This window comes from Carlito syrichta, unplaced genomic scaffold (genome assembly GCF_000164805.1).
Source record: "Carlito syrichta isolate Samal-C Ts95f unplaced genomic scaffold, Tarsius_syrichta-2.0.1 Scaffold301922, whole genome shotgun sequence".
Classification (NCBI taxonomy): Eukaryota; Metazoa; Chordata; class Mammalia; order Primates; family Tarsiidae; genus Carlito; species Carlito syrichta.
In genome coordinates this window covers 250,052-270,503 of record NW_007246018.1, presented here as the reverse complement: position 1 = coordinate 270,503, position 20,452 = coordinate 250,052, and the positions used below count along the sequence as shown (strand labels likewise).

Genomic DNA, 20,452 nt, shown 5'->3' with positions numbered 1-20,452 from the left:
CTGGCTAGAGCAATCAGAGAAGAGGAGGCAATCAGAGGTTATCAAATAAGAAAAGAGGAAAGTCAAATTATCTCTCTATGCAGATGATATGATCGTGTACTTTGAAAAACCAAGAGAATCTGTCAAAGGCCTCCTTACATTGATAAAGGCCTTTGGCAAAGTCTCAGGATACAAAATAAATGTACAAAAGACAATCGCATTTCTCTACACCAGTAATAAACAAACAGAAACCCAAATAAAAAACACAAATCCAGTGTGGCGATTCCTAAAAGCTCTAAAAATTGACCTTCCATATGACCCTGCATTCCCCCTACTGGGAATATACCCTGAAGAACACAAATCACTCTATATAAAAGATACCTGCACACGTATGTTTATCGCAGCGTTGTTCACAATAGCAAGAACCTGGAAACAACCATGCTGCCCATCAAAAGAGGACTGGATTAAAAAAGTGTGGTACATATACACGATGGAATACTACGCAGCCATAAAAAAGAACAAAATCATGAATTTCGCAGCAACCTGGATGGAACTAGAGTCTATAATACTGAGTGACCTCACACAGAAACAAAGATCAGAATATCACATGTTCTCACTCATATAATGGACCTTGAACATCCAATGTAATACTATAAGAAAATGACTGACGGTACTGGGAAACTATGGGGGGGAGGGGAAGGGGATTAACAGTAGCAAATATCTGTCTGGGGCTGGGAAAACACCTCTTATCAACAGGGTGTCTGAATGAAACGTAATTGTACACCTAACCCTTAACTGTACCCCACAAAACTATAATAAAAATACTGATTAATTATTAAAAAAAAAAAAAATTCTTCAGAAAGATCATTCAGAAAGTAATAGCTAGAGGGGGCAATAAGGGCAAGAAGAGAATGTATTCAAGTAGAGGGAACATTAATAAAATATAAAAGGGATATGTTAACATTGGAGATGTTACTTACCAATGGAAGCAAACTGAGAATCAAGGCCCAAAGTTAAAAGCATGAAGAAAAATAGTACGGACCAAAACGGACCACCTGGAAGTTGGGCTAGAGCTTCTGGATAGGCAATGAATGCCAAATCAAAACCTAAAAATAATGTATGGTATTTTAAATTAGTTGTCAAGAAAATTCACGTATTTAAACACTTTCAAAATAAGATACTATAAAAAGCTCATGTGAACTTAGCAATGCAGTCCATAACATGCATTCTTTACCAGCTATTTCACTTCCACTTTTTAAAATATTTGACTTGGTTGTTTTATAATGTAATAATGTGAACCTATGACACAAATTGAGCTACTAAGACAAATTGTATTTATGGACTTTTCTTATACAAGACAGTTTAACTTTTTAATGGTTTTATTTAACTGATTTTATTTTTTTAAGATTGATGAGTAACAACCATCTTAAACTCAAAAACCTAATTAGGTCACCTTATCTTAGCCTAGAAATGCTTTAAAAATTGCACTATCGAGAGAGATATACTCATGGAACTATATTTTTAGTCTTTAGTATAATGTTCACCTAGAATCACTATAAAGCAACGCCATTTTAATTAGTTTATGGATATATGAAAATTATTTGTAAGGAAACTATAAATTGAATTTTGTTTTCTCTTTGATGTTACCTTTAGAGATGCCTTTTTATTTTATGCCAATTCTATTATGTGATCCTCAGTTTTAGGAATTTTAGAGTTTCTCCAGCCTCCCAAAGGAATGACCTAGGACTCATAATAATTACTTTCTAGTCTAGGCTCTGTCATTTTCTAATTTTTTGACCTTATGCAAGATATATATAACATTTTTCCAGGCGTGGTGGTTCACACCTATAATCCTAGCACTTTGGAGGCAGAGGCAAAAGGATTGCCTGAGCCCAGGGGTTCAAGATCTGCCTGGGCAACATGGCAAGACTTCATCTCTACAATAAATTTTTTTTAAAAAACTTAGCCAGGGATGGTGGGTGCACAACTGTAATTCCAGCTACTTGGAGGGATGAGGTGGAAGGATCTCCTGAGCCCAGCCAGGTCAAGGCAGCAGAAGCCATGAGCATGCCACTGCAGCTGCGTGAGACTCCAACTCCAAAAAAATTAAAAAAATAAAAGAATGGTACATCAATCCACTCATCTGTAAATGAGGGGCTAGATACTAGACAATCTACAAGGTCTCTTCTAGGCTTGACATTCTGTTACCATTCATCAATCTTTCCATCATAGGATACTAACTATAAATAAAATTTTAATGAATGATTCCTACTTAAAAGAACCCTAGGATTCTTTTCCTAAGAATCTTTAACCAGATAATTAAGCATCCATAACTAATGTCTTTAAAGTTAGAGACTTCACTAATCAGATTCCTTTAAAACTGGACACAGCTGGACACAGCTGGATACTCAAAGTCACTTGAATCTCTCTATATATGATATCGATGTGTTTGAAAAACTCAGACCCAATACTGTAATTGTACATAGAGGAATTTGTATAGACATTCTCTTTCACTTATAATGCATGAGAAGTGCTTAGCATGATTCCTGAAACTTGTAATTGTACAATAAGTGGTTCACATTAAGAACTAAATAAAATTCAAAAAATCATCCTGTTTTAAACAAATTTTTTCTATTATACTCTTGTTTACACAGATCATGAGAATTATTATACTACTAAAACAATCAAATTATGTAAGATGAAATGAGATAGAAAATATGATTGTTTTAAGTAAATTGCTACAAACTATATTAGAGTTTCCTAAGTGAGCTATATTGAATTCATCAAAATTGATAATATACAGCATTATATACCTGATTTTACAACTTCGGAGACTTTCTTCTTGGATATATAAGCCATGTGTCCCAATATAGAAAAAATAGCAAATCCAGCAAATACACTAGTGAGACAATTTGTCAGACAAACTACAATGGCATCAGAGAAGCAGTTGTTATTGAACTTATTGTAAGATGATAGGGCAACTAAGCCACCCCAAGCCACTGAAAGGGAGTAAAATATCTGAGTAGCAGCATCTTTCCAAACCTATAAGAGAAAATAATTTCATATTTTAAAACACATAATCAATGTTTATTTGTATATTTCACATATATATATGAATATATATCGTAAATCCCAAATGACATGAACACCCAAGTGATCACTAGTTAGCTTAAGAAATAAAATGTTACTCTTGGTTGGGCCTGGTGGCTCACACCTGCAATCCCAGCACTTTGGGAGGTTGTGGCAAGAAGACTGCCTGAGCCCAGGGGTTCGAGACTAGCCTGGGCAACCTGGTGAGACCTCATCTCTACTATAAAAAAAAAAAAATTAGCCAGGCATGGTGGCACGTCCCTGTAGTTCCAGCTACTTGGAAGGTTGAGGCAAAAAGATTTCCTGAGCCCAGCAGGTCAAGGCTGCAGTGACCATGAGTGTGCCACTGCACTCCAGCCTGTGTGACAGAGTGAGAATCTGACTCAAAAAAAAAAAAGAGAGAGAGAGAGAAGAAATAAAATGTTATCAATCTTTTCAAGCCTCTGTGTCCTTTACTAATCATATCGCCCTTCTACTCTTCAGTGATAACTGCTATCCCAATTTCTATATTTAACATTTCTTTGTTCTTCTTTATATTTAGCTTTGTATGGTTTTGTATTTATACAAAAGTTACCTTAATGCATGTGAGTGTACACAATTTGTCCTTTTTGTCATTCAGCATTGAGATGTATCCATCATCAAGCTGAACCATATAAAATTTCAACTTTATAATTAAAAAATGAAAGAATATAAGCAAATTCATGTAGTTCAATTAAATATACATATATTTAATAATTATTTTCCATTTCTCTACTGGCCTACTGTGTGTATAAAAATTTATACTGCCAGGTGTAGCAGCTCACACCTGTAATCCCAGCACTTTGGGAGGCAGAGGTGAGAGGATTGATTATGTCAAGGGGTTCAAGACTCCAACTCAAAAAAGTTTTAAAAAGGGGGAGGGGGGAGGAGGTGGGAGTGGCAGTAGTGGGAATCTGCCGGGGGGGGGCCTACTTCATCAACAAGGGTGCCTGCATAATGAACATCTGTATACCTAACCCTGAATTGTACCCCACATCTTTAAAATAAAAAAATTAAAAGAGGAAAAAATAAAAATTAAAAAATTTTTAAAAACCAATTTATACTTTCTCCTGTTAGTGAACATTTAGGTTTTTCAAATATGTTGAGATTATATAGCTGTGAACATTGTTATACATGCCTCCTCATATTTAGGTGTAGAATTGTTATGTCAAAGAGTATATGCATCCTTTAACTAAATCTTGTCAAATTATTCTTTAAAATGATTGTACCACTTTATGAGGGGGGAACCCCCCAAAAATGGAATTGCTTTTTTGGAGGGTGGACCCCTTATAATACAGGCTTCCCCCTTCTAGGTAAGTGTTCTAGAAACCCACTGGTATCAGTGTACCAGCTACAGTTGAAAGAGGCTGAATTCAGCTTCAGTGAATTTTTTTGGGGGGGGGTTAAATACATTTGCCCATTTCATGATGGGTGATTTAGAAGCACACCTGCCATGGGAAATTGCAGGAGGGGGAGTGGTGAGGTGGTGGGATTGGCAGTAGTGGGATTCTGCCGGGGGTTGGGGGAACACACCTCATCAACAAGGGTACCTGCATAATGAACATTTATATACTTAACCCTTAATTGTACCCCACATCTTTAAAATTAAAAAAAATTTTTTTTGAATACATACACATTTTAAGAAGGGGGAAAAAAAAAGAAAAAAGAAAAAGAAGCACACCGACCAATACTGTATTGAGTATTCAGCAGTTTTTCACCAAATACAGCATGACTCCCATGCCCCACCCACCCTATTCACCTGATCCTGCCCTGAGCAAATTTTTTTATTTGTTTCCCCATGAAAGGAAAATGTTTTGTCGATGTGGAAGGGATGAAACAAAAAACGGCAGAAGTGCAAAAAAGGCATCAAAATCGACGAGTTTAAAGACTGCTTTGACCAGTGGAAAAATCATCTTCATGTGTACTTTGAAGGTGACTGAAGTTTAAACATGTAAGAATACACAATTTTTTAATAAATAAATTCTGTTTTGGGGGGTCTCCCCTTGTGCACTTCCACCAGTTGGGTATGAGTCTTTCCATTCCTCATATCTTTGCTAATACTTGGTCAGAATTTTTAATATGATCCAATCTAGTGACTTAAATGAGAGTTTTGATCACCCTACTTAATTATAAAGATTAGTTAACATCTTTTTATGTGTTTATTTTTCATGGATTTTTTTTCTGTGAAATTCTTGTTTATGTCGATTGTGCATTTTTTGGGTTGTCTTATTTGATTTCTAAGAAATTATTTATGTAATTTGGATCAAATCCTTTTTTGTATATTGATTTTTTTTCTCCAAATTTGTGCCTTAATTGATCCAGATTTTTACACTGTATTTGTTGATAAACCAAAGTTTTTGTTGTGAGTTTAATGTAGCTGAGTGTATCCATCTTTAATTGTAAGTACTGTCCTTGATATCTGGTACTTAAAAAAAAAGTAGCTCAAGGTAATAAAGATACTACATTCTACAAGGTTATAAAGATACTATATTCAACATTATCTTTCAAAATATTTAAGGTTTTTCCTATGTTGTTAAATATTCAATTCACCTGAAATTGATATTGTGCATATTAAAAAGTGAAATTTCCAATTATGTTTTTTCTAAATGGGATATCAATTGTTCAAAGATTATTGATATTATTAGTTATATCAATTGGATAATCCACCCTTTCCTCATAGATCTTCATTTCTAACTCTGCCACACATCAATTTCCAACTATCTGTGAATCTTATTTCTGAGATTACTATCCTGTTCCACTGGTCTATATGTCTATACCTATGATAACACTTCACTATTTTAATTACTACAGCATTATGATGCAGTTTAATATCTAGTAAGGCAAGTCCTCACTTCTTCAGATACACCTTAATTTTTTGGCCTTTTCTTCTTCCACAGAAAATTTAGAATCAATTTTCAAGTTTCACAGAAAACCGTGTTGGGATAGATCAAGGTTATTTCACTTACATGTAATAAGATTATGTTAAAAATAAAATGCCTTCTCATTTCTTAGGTCATTGTCCATTTTAAGACATGAACAGCATGCTTATGTTGGTCTCTGAGCTTCTTTTACTTGATACATATGCATATGTGACTTAGGGAGAGCTGGAAGTAGGTGTGGCAGTTCTGAATTGTATTAGAATGCTATAGCATATCATGATGTGTATCTAGGCAGCAAAAAATTGTGAAGATAAATTCTAAACACAGTTATAATCTTCATATCTATTAATCTTATACCCATGTATGAGAGTATTAGATAACAGATTAGGAAATCTTAATTCAAGTTGCACTAATTGTCTGTATACACTTGGCTAAATTTGTATCCATATGGTTATTACTTTCATCACTGTCAAATGAGGGAGTTAGAAAAATAATCTCTGAAGACTGGAAGACCCCTCTAGCTCTAAATATTATGGATCTCAATTCTCCTGGAGAGCTCAATAGAGTTCAGATATTCAAGAAAAAAATAGGATTATGACTCCATGTTTAGAATGTGACTTGTGAGGAATTTTTTTAAAAACTAAGAAAAGCAATTCTCCACACGGTGAATATTTGTACACCTAGCCCTGAATTGTACCCCACAATTTTAAATAAAAATTAAAAGAGGAAAGGAAAAAGAAAAACAACTCTCATTGCCAGAAAGCCCAGAAGAGGAGTGGGGTCATATTGTGTTGGAGAGTGGAAAAGAGGGAGGATGAAACTGTATGTTTCACAAGGTATTTTAGCTTTAGCTCTAATGTTTTAAATAGAGAAGATGAAACACAGACCAATATTAAATTATCATATAAGTTTTTTAGTATAGTTTCAAAAAATATAAAACCCAGTGTCTGAGTCTTATAAAATTCACTTAAAGCATATCAAAGGGGCTTTTCAACTGTGCTCAAAGCTATAAAGTTTAAATTAAATGATGACTTGTATACTTAATCCTGAATTGCACCCCACATCTTTAAAATAAAATATAAAGAAAGATGAATTCACTATTTTTTTGAAATTCAATTAAACATTTTAATTGAAACTCTTCTACCTGAGGATTGGGATTCCATTAGTAATGATAAAAGAAAAAAAAACAGTTAAATCCATATTTAACATCTCCCCAAATTCAGTTGCAAAATTAGATAATCTTTTCTCTGCTTGCACTTCAATTGCTGATAAACATTTTCTACTAGTAAGTAAACTATTTCTATAACTTCATTATAGTTATAAAGCCAGAGTCTAAGAAAGTCTAGACTAAACACCTAGGAATTCACTTCTTAGAGAAAATGTTGCAGCTATAATAATATAGCATAATATAGAAGCAATAACTTAAATAATCGCAGATTAGTTCATATTTATATGAGTTTACTCTTTAAAATGTACATTAACATATTTTATCTTGCTTAATAACCTAACAGAAAGAAGTTGATGAATCCCAACTTCCATTTTATTTGTTTCTAATGCACCATCCAAAATTATCTTCAAATTAGGAAGAGATTAACAAGCAAGGTTAAAAAGGGTAAGGCCCAAGATAAATTAAGAAATATATTAAAATGGCCTGTGGACACATCAAAGTATATTAATCTCCAAGACTAAAATAATAAAATTCCATAGTTCTAAAATAATTTAGAGCTATTGTGGTTAATCATTGGGTGAAAAGTATTGAGCACAAAAAAGGTAACCAAAGGCCAGAGATTGACATTTCCATGTTCAAAAAGGTAAATAAATGATCAATTTCCACAACCAAAAGCTGATAAATTTGACATTGCCTAACAGAAAAATAATTACATATTTGATTGCAAGTATTTAGAAAAGAACACAGCAATGGCTGGAAATTAGCACATGAGTTACCATGAAGATTACCATAGTAAACTAAAACTAATACTCATTTTGAATACTACTACTGTGACAGACATTATTAGCACAGAGTCTCCTGCTTTCAACAAAAGATTGTGGTTATTCATCTGACCAAAACTTAACGTTTTAAAAAATGTTATGTGACTACTAAAAAAGGAAAATCATTCTTAGGTCATAACAATAGAGGTATACTATCTGGAGTATGCTTTGTTGTTAATGCTGTCTGTAGTATAATTGTAAAAGATTTTACACTTTTTACCATGATATACTCAGTCATTATCTGGAGATAGACTAAAGTTCAAAGAGGGTTACCCAATTCTTATTTATGGTACATACTTAGGTATTTAGTACAAGTAATCATTTTATTTATAAAATGCTTAATCCATGTCAAATTTGTGTTTCAATGTCACAATCCATCAGGCAAAATTTGGTAATATTTTTGGAATATTAATTTTTGAAGATAAGCTATGATGAGATTATCCAATAAACTTAGTCATCAATTTGTAGGTACTTATACATGAAAAATTATTTTTCAGACTATTAAGTCCAAATTCTTCTGGTCAAATAAAATGTTACATGAATAAAATGACCTTTAAAATCCTACTGCTTGGAATTATCTCATTAACAATAAGAGAGCATTAATGTCATGTTAAATAGCTAAATCAGATATCCTAGTGGAGAGAAACTAATAAATTTAACATTTAACTGCATGTTATTTTGCAAGCTACTACACTATGATACTCATATGGAACAAAATATTTGTAGTATTTGTTTTCAAAGTTTACTTCCACAGATAATTTGAAATCCAGATTAAGTCTTACCTCAGCTTCCCTAAGTTTTGTAAAATTTGAATTTGATCCAATGTAGTATGAAATGCCTTCTGATGCACCCTCCAGAGTTGCACCTCGTATTAACAGGATGAGTAACACCACATAAGGAAAAATAGCTGTAAAATATACCACCTACCAAGAAAAACAACCAAAATTTAAAAAGTTATTTTTGAGTCATGATATATAATTGCATATAAGTAAATTATTAGCCAGTTGAGATTAGTAAAATAAAGTACTGGGGATTTTATGGATCTGTTAGTAAGTCTGATGATAATAATACTAAAGCATAATTTCCTATTTGTATTCTTGCAACTCTCAAATGACCCATTTTGAAAAACACTTTGATGTATTAAGCAATATTTCTCAGGTTCAAGTTGTGAATAGACAACATATCAGCAATGATACCTTGGGATCCAGATAAAATGCTTTTCTAAATATATTCATATAAATGTTGAGGGGACTGAATACCTTCTCTCAGTAAATCACTGCATTGCAGTGAGAAAGGAAATGACTTTAAACTTTGCAATGGTCAGTATATATACAGCCTTCAAGAAGAAGGAAAATGTCTCATATTAGAATTTCCACATCCCATAAAAGCTTATTAAAAGTGAATACTAGACACTTGTTACTGTTGTCCTTACTGCTCATTAAAAGAGCTTGATAGCACCCATACAAGTGCACCGCATCTGTTCTAGAGAACACATGATTTCAGATGAGCAGATTGCCTTTGAGGTTGGCTTTTTATTAACGTGGATTTTTTTGATCCTTAGATGTCCTATGTTTGATAATACACTCAAGGAGACGATTTAAACAAGTCATCCAGAGACCAATAAAAATTAATTGACTGTGTGAATGGCCTTTAAGGGACTCTTTCAATATTAAAATAAAAAAGGAACAAGGATTTCAAAAATGTGCATCTGAAACCTTTGGAAAACTTCCACTGAGTTTGTGATGTTCGTAGTATTTTATGATGTAACAGCATGTCTCATTATAACATTAACTGAATGTTCTGGATATTTTACCAGGAATACAAGGATAGGATCTACAGTTATTCCTCTGCTCCACCTTTAAGGAAATTTCAGTTGAGAAATTAAAAACACATAGATATTCACTTTTCTGGGTACTATGCTACTGCTCACAGAGAAAATTTCATGTTGTCCACTTAAATTGCCATTGTGCTTTGTGAAAATTTTAAAAAGTAAACAACGAAGTGGAAAAATGTAGCAATGTTTTTCAAAAAAGGCCTCTTCACAGAGAGAATTCTGAGTCAATTTTGGCAAGCTTTAAGAGAATGAATGCATAGTATATTTTTTCTCTCTTTTTCCAACTAGGGGAGTCCTGATGCTATCGCCCTATATAACAAGGATCTAGACTTTCCAATCAAACATTGTAATATATAATTTCATTCAAGATGCTTATTTATACAGTAAGACAAAAAATTATAAATATGTTCTTAAGCCTCAGAATGCTGTAGCAACTAAAAGGGTTTAAGTTTTCAGTGATTGCACAACTATAGTGCTAATTTGTATCTGTTTGCTTGCCATATTTAACAATAGTAGTGAACCTATGTATTTACTTAGAGCTTAAAATGACTACTTAGAAAGATTTTTACACATTTGAATGTTCCTATTTTAGAAAAAAACATGAATATGGTAATGTTTAACATGGAACTACAATGAAATTGGAAAGCAGCTACATCACTACCTAATGTGTTCTCCAAATTACCTTGCCAGAAGACTTGATTCCTTTAAATAGTGCTGCTCCAACTATGAGCCAAGCCAGAAGAAGACAAAGTGCTAAATACCACACAATTACTCCGGTCTCATTCATTCCACTTGACCGCTGGAGCGCCACTTTACTGAAACATATAAGCCCTTTTATGAACACAGACTCACTTGTCTTAAAAAAAAAATACATTGAATTTCAGAATATCTTTCATTCAGGGGCAAACTTCATGAGTATTATATCTTATTAAATATATCAATGTCCTGTGAGCCTTTTATTGATAGATACCATTATATCAAGAAGCTCATTAACTAGCCAGGCTCTGAATTTGAGAGTTAACTGCAGCCAATCAAAAATTCCAAATCCTAGAATAATAGATCTTAGCTATTATTTTCCCCTGATATTTCACGCTTCTTTATGCAAAGAAATTAATTTTATATCAGATTATTTCATTTTACTCTACAGTATGTTTCTCAAGCTAAAATAATGAAGAATCATTTAAATTGTATTAAATATTTTCTTATTCTATATTTGTAGATACTATCAGACCCAAATGGTCTTTGTTGATCACACCTTTTTCACAGGCATTCTATAAAATTCCAAGATTTCCACTAAGGACTTGTATGGATCTAGGATCTTAATGCTAAGCTTGATGAATAGAAAATCCAGAATTTAGAAGAGTCACAAAGGGCACTACTATGTAGATAAGGAAGAGTTCACTCATCAGTAGTCAACAATATTAGGTAAGGGTAATGGATAGGTATAGAGTAAAGAGGATAAAGATAGATTATTTAAAATTAATAAAAGTAAATAAAACTTCAAATATTAATTATTGATATACAATGACAATCGTAAGGAAAACTGATAATGAGATATTATACTTTAAAGAGAAATTTTGCCCCAAATATAATTGTTTATCATTAAAACTTTCTCATGATAGTCTGAATTAACTTTATTTTTTTCTTCAAAGCAACTCCCTAACTTTTAATTAGTTAATAAACACTAGATAAATCATTACTGATAGAGTTGTGCTCATTTAATAACTAAATTATAACAGACAAATTTTAGGCTATGAGTTAATTTTGCAAGTAACTGAGCTAATTTTGCAGGTAACTATTACTTGTCTACAAAAGGTAAACCTTTAAGTCAAATTAAGTATAATTTGCTATAATTTTGTCTTTTTATATTTATGTGAGTTAAGGAAGGGGCTTATTCATATTTTGTTTTGTTTATAAAAAATTTTAATAACATATGCTTAAGAGTAAATCATCTAGTATACTTACTCCCAATATTGTTCACTGGGAAGCTGCCCTGCCTTATAAACTTCACTGCCATTGATGCAGGTAAAATTGTTGGTGTCTACCCAGCTTTTATTCATCTGGATGATCTCTCTTATTCCTGTACTCAGTGTACTCACATCACAATGAGTTACTAAAAGTGATAAAAATAAAATACAAACACAAACATGTAGTTAGTTTTAGAAGAGTACTTTCCTAGAAAAAAGTTTTAATTAAAAAATATTTAAATTACTGTCTAAATCATTACCTGATGAAAGTGGAATAGAAACATTACAAATAGAATAAGCCATGTACATTCAGCATCTTAAATTTTCTCTACTAAGCAGGGAGTGCATATAGAACTATTTGCCCATTTAAACTGTGATTATATTAATAGTAATAATGGCTATAGAGTAACAATTGTTGGGATTTAGTGCCCTAAGAAATTTTTAGTATGTGGACTTATTCCATCTAGCCTATACATATCTAGCCTATACATACAAACAAATAAATTGATACCTTTAAATTCCTCGAATGCATCAAATATAACTTTATTCTCAGTTGTTCACACGTAATCACAGTAATAATAGTCTACAATATCAATGCTCTGTTATCCCAAAGATTAACAACATATGACATGAACAACACAACTGTCTCCTGAGACATACGCTACTATCATGGATAGCACTTTTCTCTCTTTATCACTTTCCTAATTTCTTCTTCTTTCCTGCCTAGGGCTTAGGCCTGCAAGAAGTACTCCTAGGCATGATTTAGCCTTTCTGACTACTCTTAGAGATTAACATGTTGTATTATCAATTTTTATAAAATACATGTTACATTTCATTTTCATTATTCACATATGGACCTCTTAAAAGTATACATAAATTGGTTAGAAAATGATTTTACCCCTTAAGCTTATTTAGAAAATAAAAAAGTGGAGTTGACAACATTTCAAAATAAGTTAATAAGTTTTACCTATAGGTGTTCTGCTACAGTTTTCATCTGACCAGTAAGAACAATTTTTCCATGGTAGTTGACGTTGAAAAGAAGCAAACATGTAGTAAATACTATAGGCGATTATTACATTGTAATAGATTGTCACAAATATGGATATCAAGACCATTGTAATTCCCACACCTGAAAAAAAGAGAATAATTAAAATAAAAACCAAACTCAAGCGAAATTTTTTTACCTAACTCATAAAAAGCTATATCATGCCTCAATTTTCACAAAATACATTTTTAAAACACTTTCAGATAACTCTTCCAGGACAAAAAAAAAGTGGGGGTTGACATTGTCTTTGTAACTTTTTTCCAAGTTTAAAATTATGCTTATGATTGACTTTCTGAGACAGTTTTTCAGTTGGTTAAAACAAAGTATTAAAACCAAGGGCAGAAGACTGGTATTAAACCCATCAAATTTCCATAAAGAAAAACCCATGTCTATTAATCTTTCTTATTAAGTCTGCAAATTCTTGTCAGAGTGGAAAGAGTGAACACTATTTAGGCAAAACAAATTTTAAAAAATCCGAAGATCATATCCTATTGACTCACTGACAAATACTTATGTATTCATCTATGAACCAACATTTTGAGAAGCAGAAGATGAAGCCACTAAATTAATGAACCAAAAGGACAGTATACAGTATTTTTACAAGTATGTATAAAGAAAATTAAATAATTCTGTAACAATCTGAATTTTAAACTTTCAAAATGTACTTAACTCAGTAGTTTCAAAATGCAGCTTAGTGTTGGATGTAATTACTATGCTTAAGACTAGATTTTAAGGTAACTTCTCAAATTCCAGCACAATATTCTATTCACCTCACTATGAATTTATTTTTGATGTTGCATTGAAGCTTTCACAAATAGTTTTCGGCAGCTAGCGCAGACCAAAATGACATTTAATCTTCATACAAAAAAGGCAGTTTGATGTTTAATAACAATCAAGGCATTTTTTAAGCTTTACCAGAGTCCTAGTCTATGAGGAACATCCAGGAAAAAAAAATAGTGACCTGCCCTTCAACTTTTCTGAATGAGGCATTGTATGCAAAGGCAGTAAGACAAAGACTGCATATAAAGTTTTTTAAAAATCCAGGGAATTGAAGTTAATGTACAAGAATACGAGTCAAAATAATTCAAAAGGTGAAAATGGAAAAATAATGACAGCTATAAAGATATGGTTGTCTTTTCTAACCCATATCCACAGCCAAGGATAAACAGCAATAAAATATAACAGTGGCAAACTATACAGGAAACAGCAACAATATATGTTCCTTTGCCTTAACATGTCAGAATTTTAAACACTTTCTAAAAATTAAAGTGAAGATAGCTACATGCACAAATAGACCGATAATTATAAAAAAGAAAACACTTTAATGCCAACCTTGAAACAATGGAAGAATCCTCCAAACTGAAACTGGACCTAAGCTAGCAAATTGTCCCAGTGAACATTCTAGGAAGAACAAAGGTAAACCAGCCAATGCAAGCATAATTGCATAAGGTATCAAGAAGGCACCTAGAAAAGAAAAAAAAAAAATACTGAAACACTATGACATCTCAAAATCTTGATGGCACTGTCACAACCAGCATAACATTTCAAAAGGATCCTGAAAGAGTCAAAAAATGCTCAGTTTGGGTCTGAAATGTACACTTTCTATGAGAAAGTAGATTTTTCAAACCTTAGATTTCTCATCTATGAAATGGGAATGTATTACCTAATAAGGATGTTGTGATTATTTAAAAAGGGAAAAAAAAAAGGGCCTATGAAAAGTAAGCCAGAGGAGTTGAATTAACCCCTAGGCTTTGGAACTAGATGGACTAGGCTGAATTCCTGTCTTCATCATTTACAAGTTATGTGACCTAGGGCAATTTACCTAACCTTTGAACCGTGGGTTCCTCATAAAAGGGAATAACAATACCAACTCAGTTTGTGGTAAGAATTCAAATGCAGGGCATATGGGAAAACACATGCCAAAATGGCAGGCACATAGCACATGTTCAGTGCTGGTTTTCTTCCATTTTCCTTTAAAAATAAATGGTCTGTTTTTAAGATGTAAGGTGCAAATGTTCAATGTTCAGAAGGCAAGTTATTGCAAATTATTGTTTATTCTCCAAATAGTCACAAGACTCTTCTCTCAATGTCAATAAAAAATGTATTGGTTTTTTTTTAGAAGACTCTGAACTTTTGAGAAACACTCACATTGAACTTTCAATTTCATGGGAATAATTCTCCTATATGAGACTATTCAGCCCCTTTTTAAAAAGAGATTTTATTCTTTTACTTTTTTCTGCCTATTTTGGGAGTATAGTATTACTTACTAGAACCTTCACCAAATTATAGGTTGATGCAGGGGCACAATATTAAGTGTACTAATCAAATATTCTAGAAGTCTTGGCAAAGTTTAACAAAAGAAATGTGGGGATTAGTGGACAAAAATGACCTCTTGGATTATGTACATTTCATTCAACCATATTACAGTTTTTCTTCAATTATTTTTCATATTGTGATGCTGTAACATCATACTTAGTAATTACATTTTTTTCTAACCCACAAAGTATATTCTACTAAAAATGAGTCAATACAGTATTTATATACTCATAGGTAAGTGGCTTCACTTTAATGCTAATCCTGGAAGTCACTAGGCCACAGAGGCAAATATGTTTGTACAGATATTGCAATGCACATGCCATCTTTACTATGACTAATAGAAGATTAAGCTCTACCAATGATAAATCTGAAAAAATCCAAAACATTCCTACTTAACTACAGCAATAAACAAGATTTTACCAGCCTAATGTAGACAAGTTTTTTAAAAAGATTATTTTCTTCAATGGTATATATGAATTTTTACCTATTATAGTATTTTATAAGAATAACCATAATTGATAAAGTGCTAATACAGCAGCCACAAATTGTTAATATGCAGACCTAGACCCTAAGGTGTTATGATACTTCATTTTCATAAACTGTTAATAAGAATCTACAGATAAAAATGTTTTCAGATTTTAGCAATGGCTTTTCAAACCTGACAGTATTTCTAAAACTAATTTATTAACATTTAACAAATTTAAATTTCATTTTCCTCTTCTAACTTTGGCAAAAGAAAAAGAAACAACTGAAAGAACCTAGACTATCCATTACACAAATGATGTGATTTTAAAAACTGAAAGCCAATATGGCACATTAACTTTGAGAGAAAATGGTGAAAAGAAAAATACCATACACAATTAATGCTATTTTTTTGTTTTGACTCTATTTTTAAATTTTCTATTAAAATCAGTTTAACATAGTTCCTAGAAATTGATGGCAATCACTAGGCCTATGTATAATGTCACATCACAGGGAATTTTTTATTCTAAACATGAGTAAAAGAGGCTCAAAAGGAACCTAACTGCTTCCCTACACCACACTGGACCTTAGGACATAGACACCAAAAATACTGTGTGATTTCTGATGTCTTTTTCAGCTAATACAAAACCCTTGACTAAGCAACATAGCTTCTAGATAGAGGAATTTATGTTACCAACACAAGTCTCCTTTCTTAAGTCTATAAAGGCTTAAGTCTATGAAGACCAATTAATAAGAAATATAAAATTGAAATATTATCACACAAGATCTTATTGTGCCAAGAAAAAATAATTATAGTGGCACAGTTTCACTGGTACTCGGTTATGAAATATAAGGGCATGTCACCTCTGTACTTCTAATAGAACCTGTAATTACAAGTAAATAAAATATGGTGTAAGTGAAAAGTTGTTTTGACATTAACTAGAGAATTGTGCAATTCATTGTTTTCCTTTGTGTGTCACCTCAGAGTTATTTTTCTCTCCTTCTTCTAATTGAGTCCACCCTAATGATCTAGAAAGTATAAGCAGTATTATTTTGCAGGGATACAGCACCTAGCTTTGAACCAAACTATTGCATTTTAGAAGGATCTTCTACATGGTCAATCCAATTTGGAATACATGTAACTGAATATTGCAGCTTAAAATACTAAACTTTTTAATCATCTCTGTCTACACATAATTCATCAAAATGAAATGCCTTATTTTGATTCCAAAAATAATATATTTGAGCTTCTTAATAAAACTAGATTTCCCTGCTCTTTTCATAGATTCAGCCACAGATTAAACCAATTGAGTCTGAACAGATTATCAGAAGAAAATGCATAAATTGGGAAGAGCAAGTCATAGTTGAGGAATACATGGGATCTCAAATCAGAAGCTCAGAAGTGCTAAATATGTTTCACTAAGTTTATATGTGAGGGTTTTGTGAAATCAGCTCTCTAACCTGAGCTGGTAGCACAAACTAAATAAATGTAGTATACTTGTTTTCTATACTCACAGTAACCCACACTATCATATACCTTCCTTCAGCTCTTAAAATATCCTCGGAGACTATATAGCACCCTACTTATAACTATAGGGAAAAGTGGGGGAAGACAATACCTCCACCATTATTGTAGGTCAGATATGGGAATCTCCACACATTTCCCAGTCCCACTGCATATCCAACCATAGATAGAAGATAATCCGATTTTTTGGACCAGTTACCACGGTCCTGATTCTCATCATTTTCACCAACATGGAAATTCTCTGATGAAGCCGTCACTTTCTGGGGAAGAGAAAATATCAACAGCTTATCTTCTTACTGTTACACATTTCACAGAGGAGAATTTCACAAATCAATAGAGGAACAGAAAAAGGGTGAGAGGAGAAGAACAAACCTTGAAAACCTAAGACAAGTGGAATTATTTCCAAAACTGTGGAGATTTCAGCTTGATGACTACTTTTACTTTACAACACTTACCCCTTGAAATATGAATACGTGTACATATTTTTCACCAAAATTTGGTGAAAAAGTTAAATTATGCACCAGCATGACAGGTAAATGAAAGTGGACTAGTCAGGTTGCAAATATAAAAGTCTTAAAGATAAATTAGGTGAAGTCAACACTTGAGAATGTAGCAATCTCCAAGAAGAAGCATCAAACGTACCTTTTACTGGGGGAACAAAGACAAATTCATACACTTCTATGTTTATGGCCTGATAGTTTTGGATGTTTTGAGTTAAGAGAAATTTATCTTTTCTCTCTGTCATGGAAGGTAAAATCAGTGCTTTCTAAAAGCCACAGGATAATATTCAGAGACAAATTCTCCTGTCCCACCAGGTGGAGCAGCTCTCTCTCTACTTGGGGGGAGGGGGGAAAACAGAAGTATTCTCCCAGTCTGTTAGCTGCTCTGGATTGTTCCTCAGGTCAGTTAAGGATAGTGCACTTTGGCAATTCCCTCTAGCAGTGGGGACAGCCTGGAGAGGGACAGAGAACAGGACTTTGTAGGCACTCCAGAGGCAGATGATCAGGTAGGTGGCCCTAAGTCTTCTAGCTACTAGAATAAGAGCTGTTCTCTGTGTCCTCTATTTTATGGGACATCTCAGGCACACTCAAATTTACTTGAACAGAAATGTGGAGAAGAAGCAGCCAAAGAAAGCAAAAACTGAGACTAGTCTCCTCCCCTTAAATTGTTTCTTCTCAGGGCCTCCACATTTCCCGCAGCTCCCAGACCCCTACCTCCTTCCCCATGCACTTGAAGAAGCTCCGGCACTTCAACTTGTCCATGGTTTGCTCACTTCCTCGGCTCCGCCTTGTCTCGTCTCACAGTTTGGCTGAGCTTGACTAGTGGCAGGTGCACACACCCCTGTTACCACCTGCCAGAGTGAGCCACCTTGCTCAGGGGTGGGACCATTTATGGAGGTACTTCTCTCCTCCCCCTTCTGGGCGCCCAGTCGTGTCAATTACCGGAAGGGACCAAAGTGAGGCTCTGGTTTTTCCCCAGGTCTACATGTAGCAATCCCCTGCCCCGGCCCCAGGAAAGGGTTGGGCTGAGAGAGAGCAGAGCAGACAGAGCCGAGATGACTGACAGCCTTTGACTCAGCTGTGCAGGTGCCTTTGTAATCTCGCCTCCTTTCCTGGGTTCCCTACTTCCTCATAATCTCTCTCAGTCTGGTCTCTGTCCTGGGGCCAAGTGCTGATCTCCACTGGAGCTGGAGGGGGAAGGGACACAGTCTGTGGGGCTTATTCTGTTTCCCAAGATTCCCTTGACAGACCAAACAGCCCTAGGCCCTCAGATTTCCTAAAGTTTTGCCCCTCACTAGAAAGCACTTGCTCTCCCGGGGCAAGTGCTGCTCCCAGAGGGAAAGCCCCTGAATTGGGTACCTTGAAAAGCAGCCAGCTGAGATAAGATTACCCAGCTGGCTCTGCCTGAAAACAGCGACTCTGAGCCTATGTCTCAGGCTCCTTTCTCAGCCTTTGGGACTGCTTTGCCTTTTACAGGGATTGCTTTGTGTAGTATTTCAAAGAAGTCCAACACAAACAAATTATTGAGCAGGTTTATGGGAAATTCTAACCCTAACAAAGGACTTCACTCTACAAGAAAAGTGAGGCTTAGAAAGTAAACTATGAGCAAACATCCCAGCATGACCAGGGAGGTAATAATTGTTACAATGCTCTTTATCAATTTACTACCTTTTCACCAGAAAACTCAAGAGATTTAAACTCAGTCTGTACAGGTAAGAGATGGTAGAGGCAGTTCTATGAAACATAGCACAAATCCACACACATAGAGGAACCAGCAACAGCTCCTTTGTTCTCCACTGACCCACAAGAATTTTCCATTTGCAATAAAGATATGCCCTAGGATCTGGACACGAAAGATAAAGGAAACTCCATGAGAAACACAGGGAGTATATATGAGGAGGTATCCCCCTCCAATTGAATTTCTTTTGTAGGGTGGGCTCCTTGGAGTACAAGCTTCTCCCGCTAGGTGAGTGTTCTAGGAACCCATTGGCATCAGGGTACCAGCTAGCATTGTTGTGAGAGGCTGCATTCAGCTTCAAAGACTTTTTTTTGGTGATTCTTTGAACATGTTTGCCCATTTCATGATGGGTGATTTATGAGGGCACCTGCCCATATCATGCTGAGTGTTCAAGTTTTTGACCAAAAACAGCATGACCTCCATGCCCCACTCTCCCTATTCACCTGATCTCACCCCGAGCAAATTTTTTTTGTTTCCTTGATGAAAAAATTTCTCAAAGGGAAATATTTTACCAACATGGAAGAGGTGAAACAAAAAACTGCTGACACACTAAAAGGGCATCAAAATGGATGACTTCAAAAACTGTTTTGAGCAGTGAAAAAACTGTCTCGATAGGGGTATTGCCTCAAATGCAGAGTACTTTGAAGGTGGTTAAAATTTAATCATGTAAGAATACACGATTTTTTATAAATAAATTCTGGGGTTTTGATAAAAACCCTCGAATATCTAGGAATAGATGGAACATACCTCAAAATAGTAAGAGCCATCTACGAGAAAACCACAGCCAGCATACCGCTAAATGGACAGAAATTGGAACCATTTCTATTGAAAACCAGAACAAGACAAGGACGCCCACTCTTACCCCTCCTGTTCAACATAGTATTAGAAGACTTAGCTAGAGCAATCAGACAAGAGAAGGAAATCAGTAGTATTCAAATACAAAAAGAGAAAATTAAGTTATCGCTCTTTGCAAATGACATGATTCTATACCTCAAAAAACCAAGAGAATCTGTCAAAAATCTCCTTGCACTAATAAAGGACTTTGCTAAAGTCTCAGGGTATAAAATAAATGTGCAAAAGTCAGTCACATTCCTATACACAAACAATAAA

At 34.1% G+C, this 20,452-nt stretch overlaps 1 protein-coding gene across 1 annotated transcript in view; it reads right to left on the bottom strand.

Moving 5' to 3' along the window:
• SLC6A14 (solute carrier family 6 member 14) overlaps window positions 1-18,497 on the bottom strand; it is a 25,426-nt gene extending 6,929 nt beyond the window's left edge. The window contains exons 1-9 of the mRNA XM_008055678.1: window positions 18,319-18,497; window positions 17,199-17,364; window positions 14,134-14,265; window positions 12,724-12,885; window positions 11,755-11,902; window positions 10,472-10,604; window positions 8,738-8,878; window positions 2,793-3,021; window positions 960-1,085 (exon numbers count right to left, since the gene is read on the bottom strand). Of these exons, the coding sequence (XP_008053869.1) occupies window positions 960-1,085; window positions 2,793-3,021; window positions 8,738-8,878; window positions 10,472-10,604; window positions 11,755-11,902; window positions 12,724-12,885; window positions 14,134-14,265; window positions 17,199-17,364; window positions 18,319-18,366 (1,285 nt within the window). The 5' untranslated portion in view covers window positions 18,367-18,497. The remainder of the gene's footprint in view (window positions 1-959; window positions 1,086-2,792; window positions 3,022-8,737; window positions 8,879-10,471; window positions 10,605-11,754; window positions 11,903-12,723; window positions 12,886-14,133; window positions 14,266-17,198; window positions 17,365-18,318) is intronic.
• Between the last annotated feature and the right edge of the window lie 1,955 nt (window positions 18,498-20,452).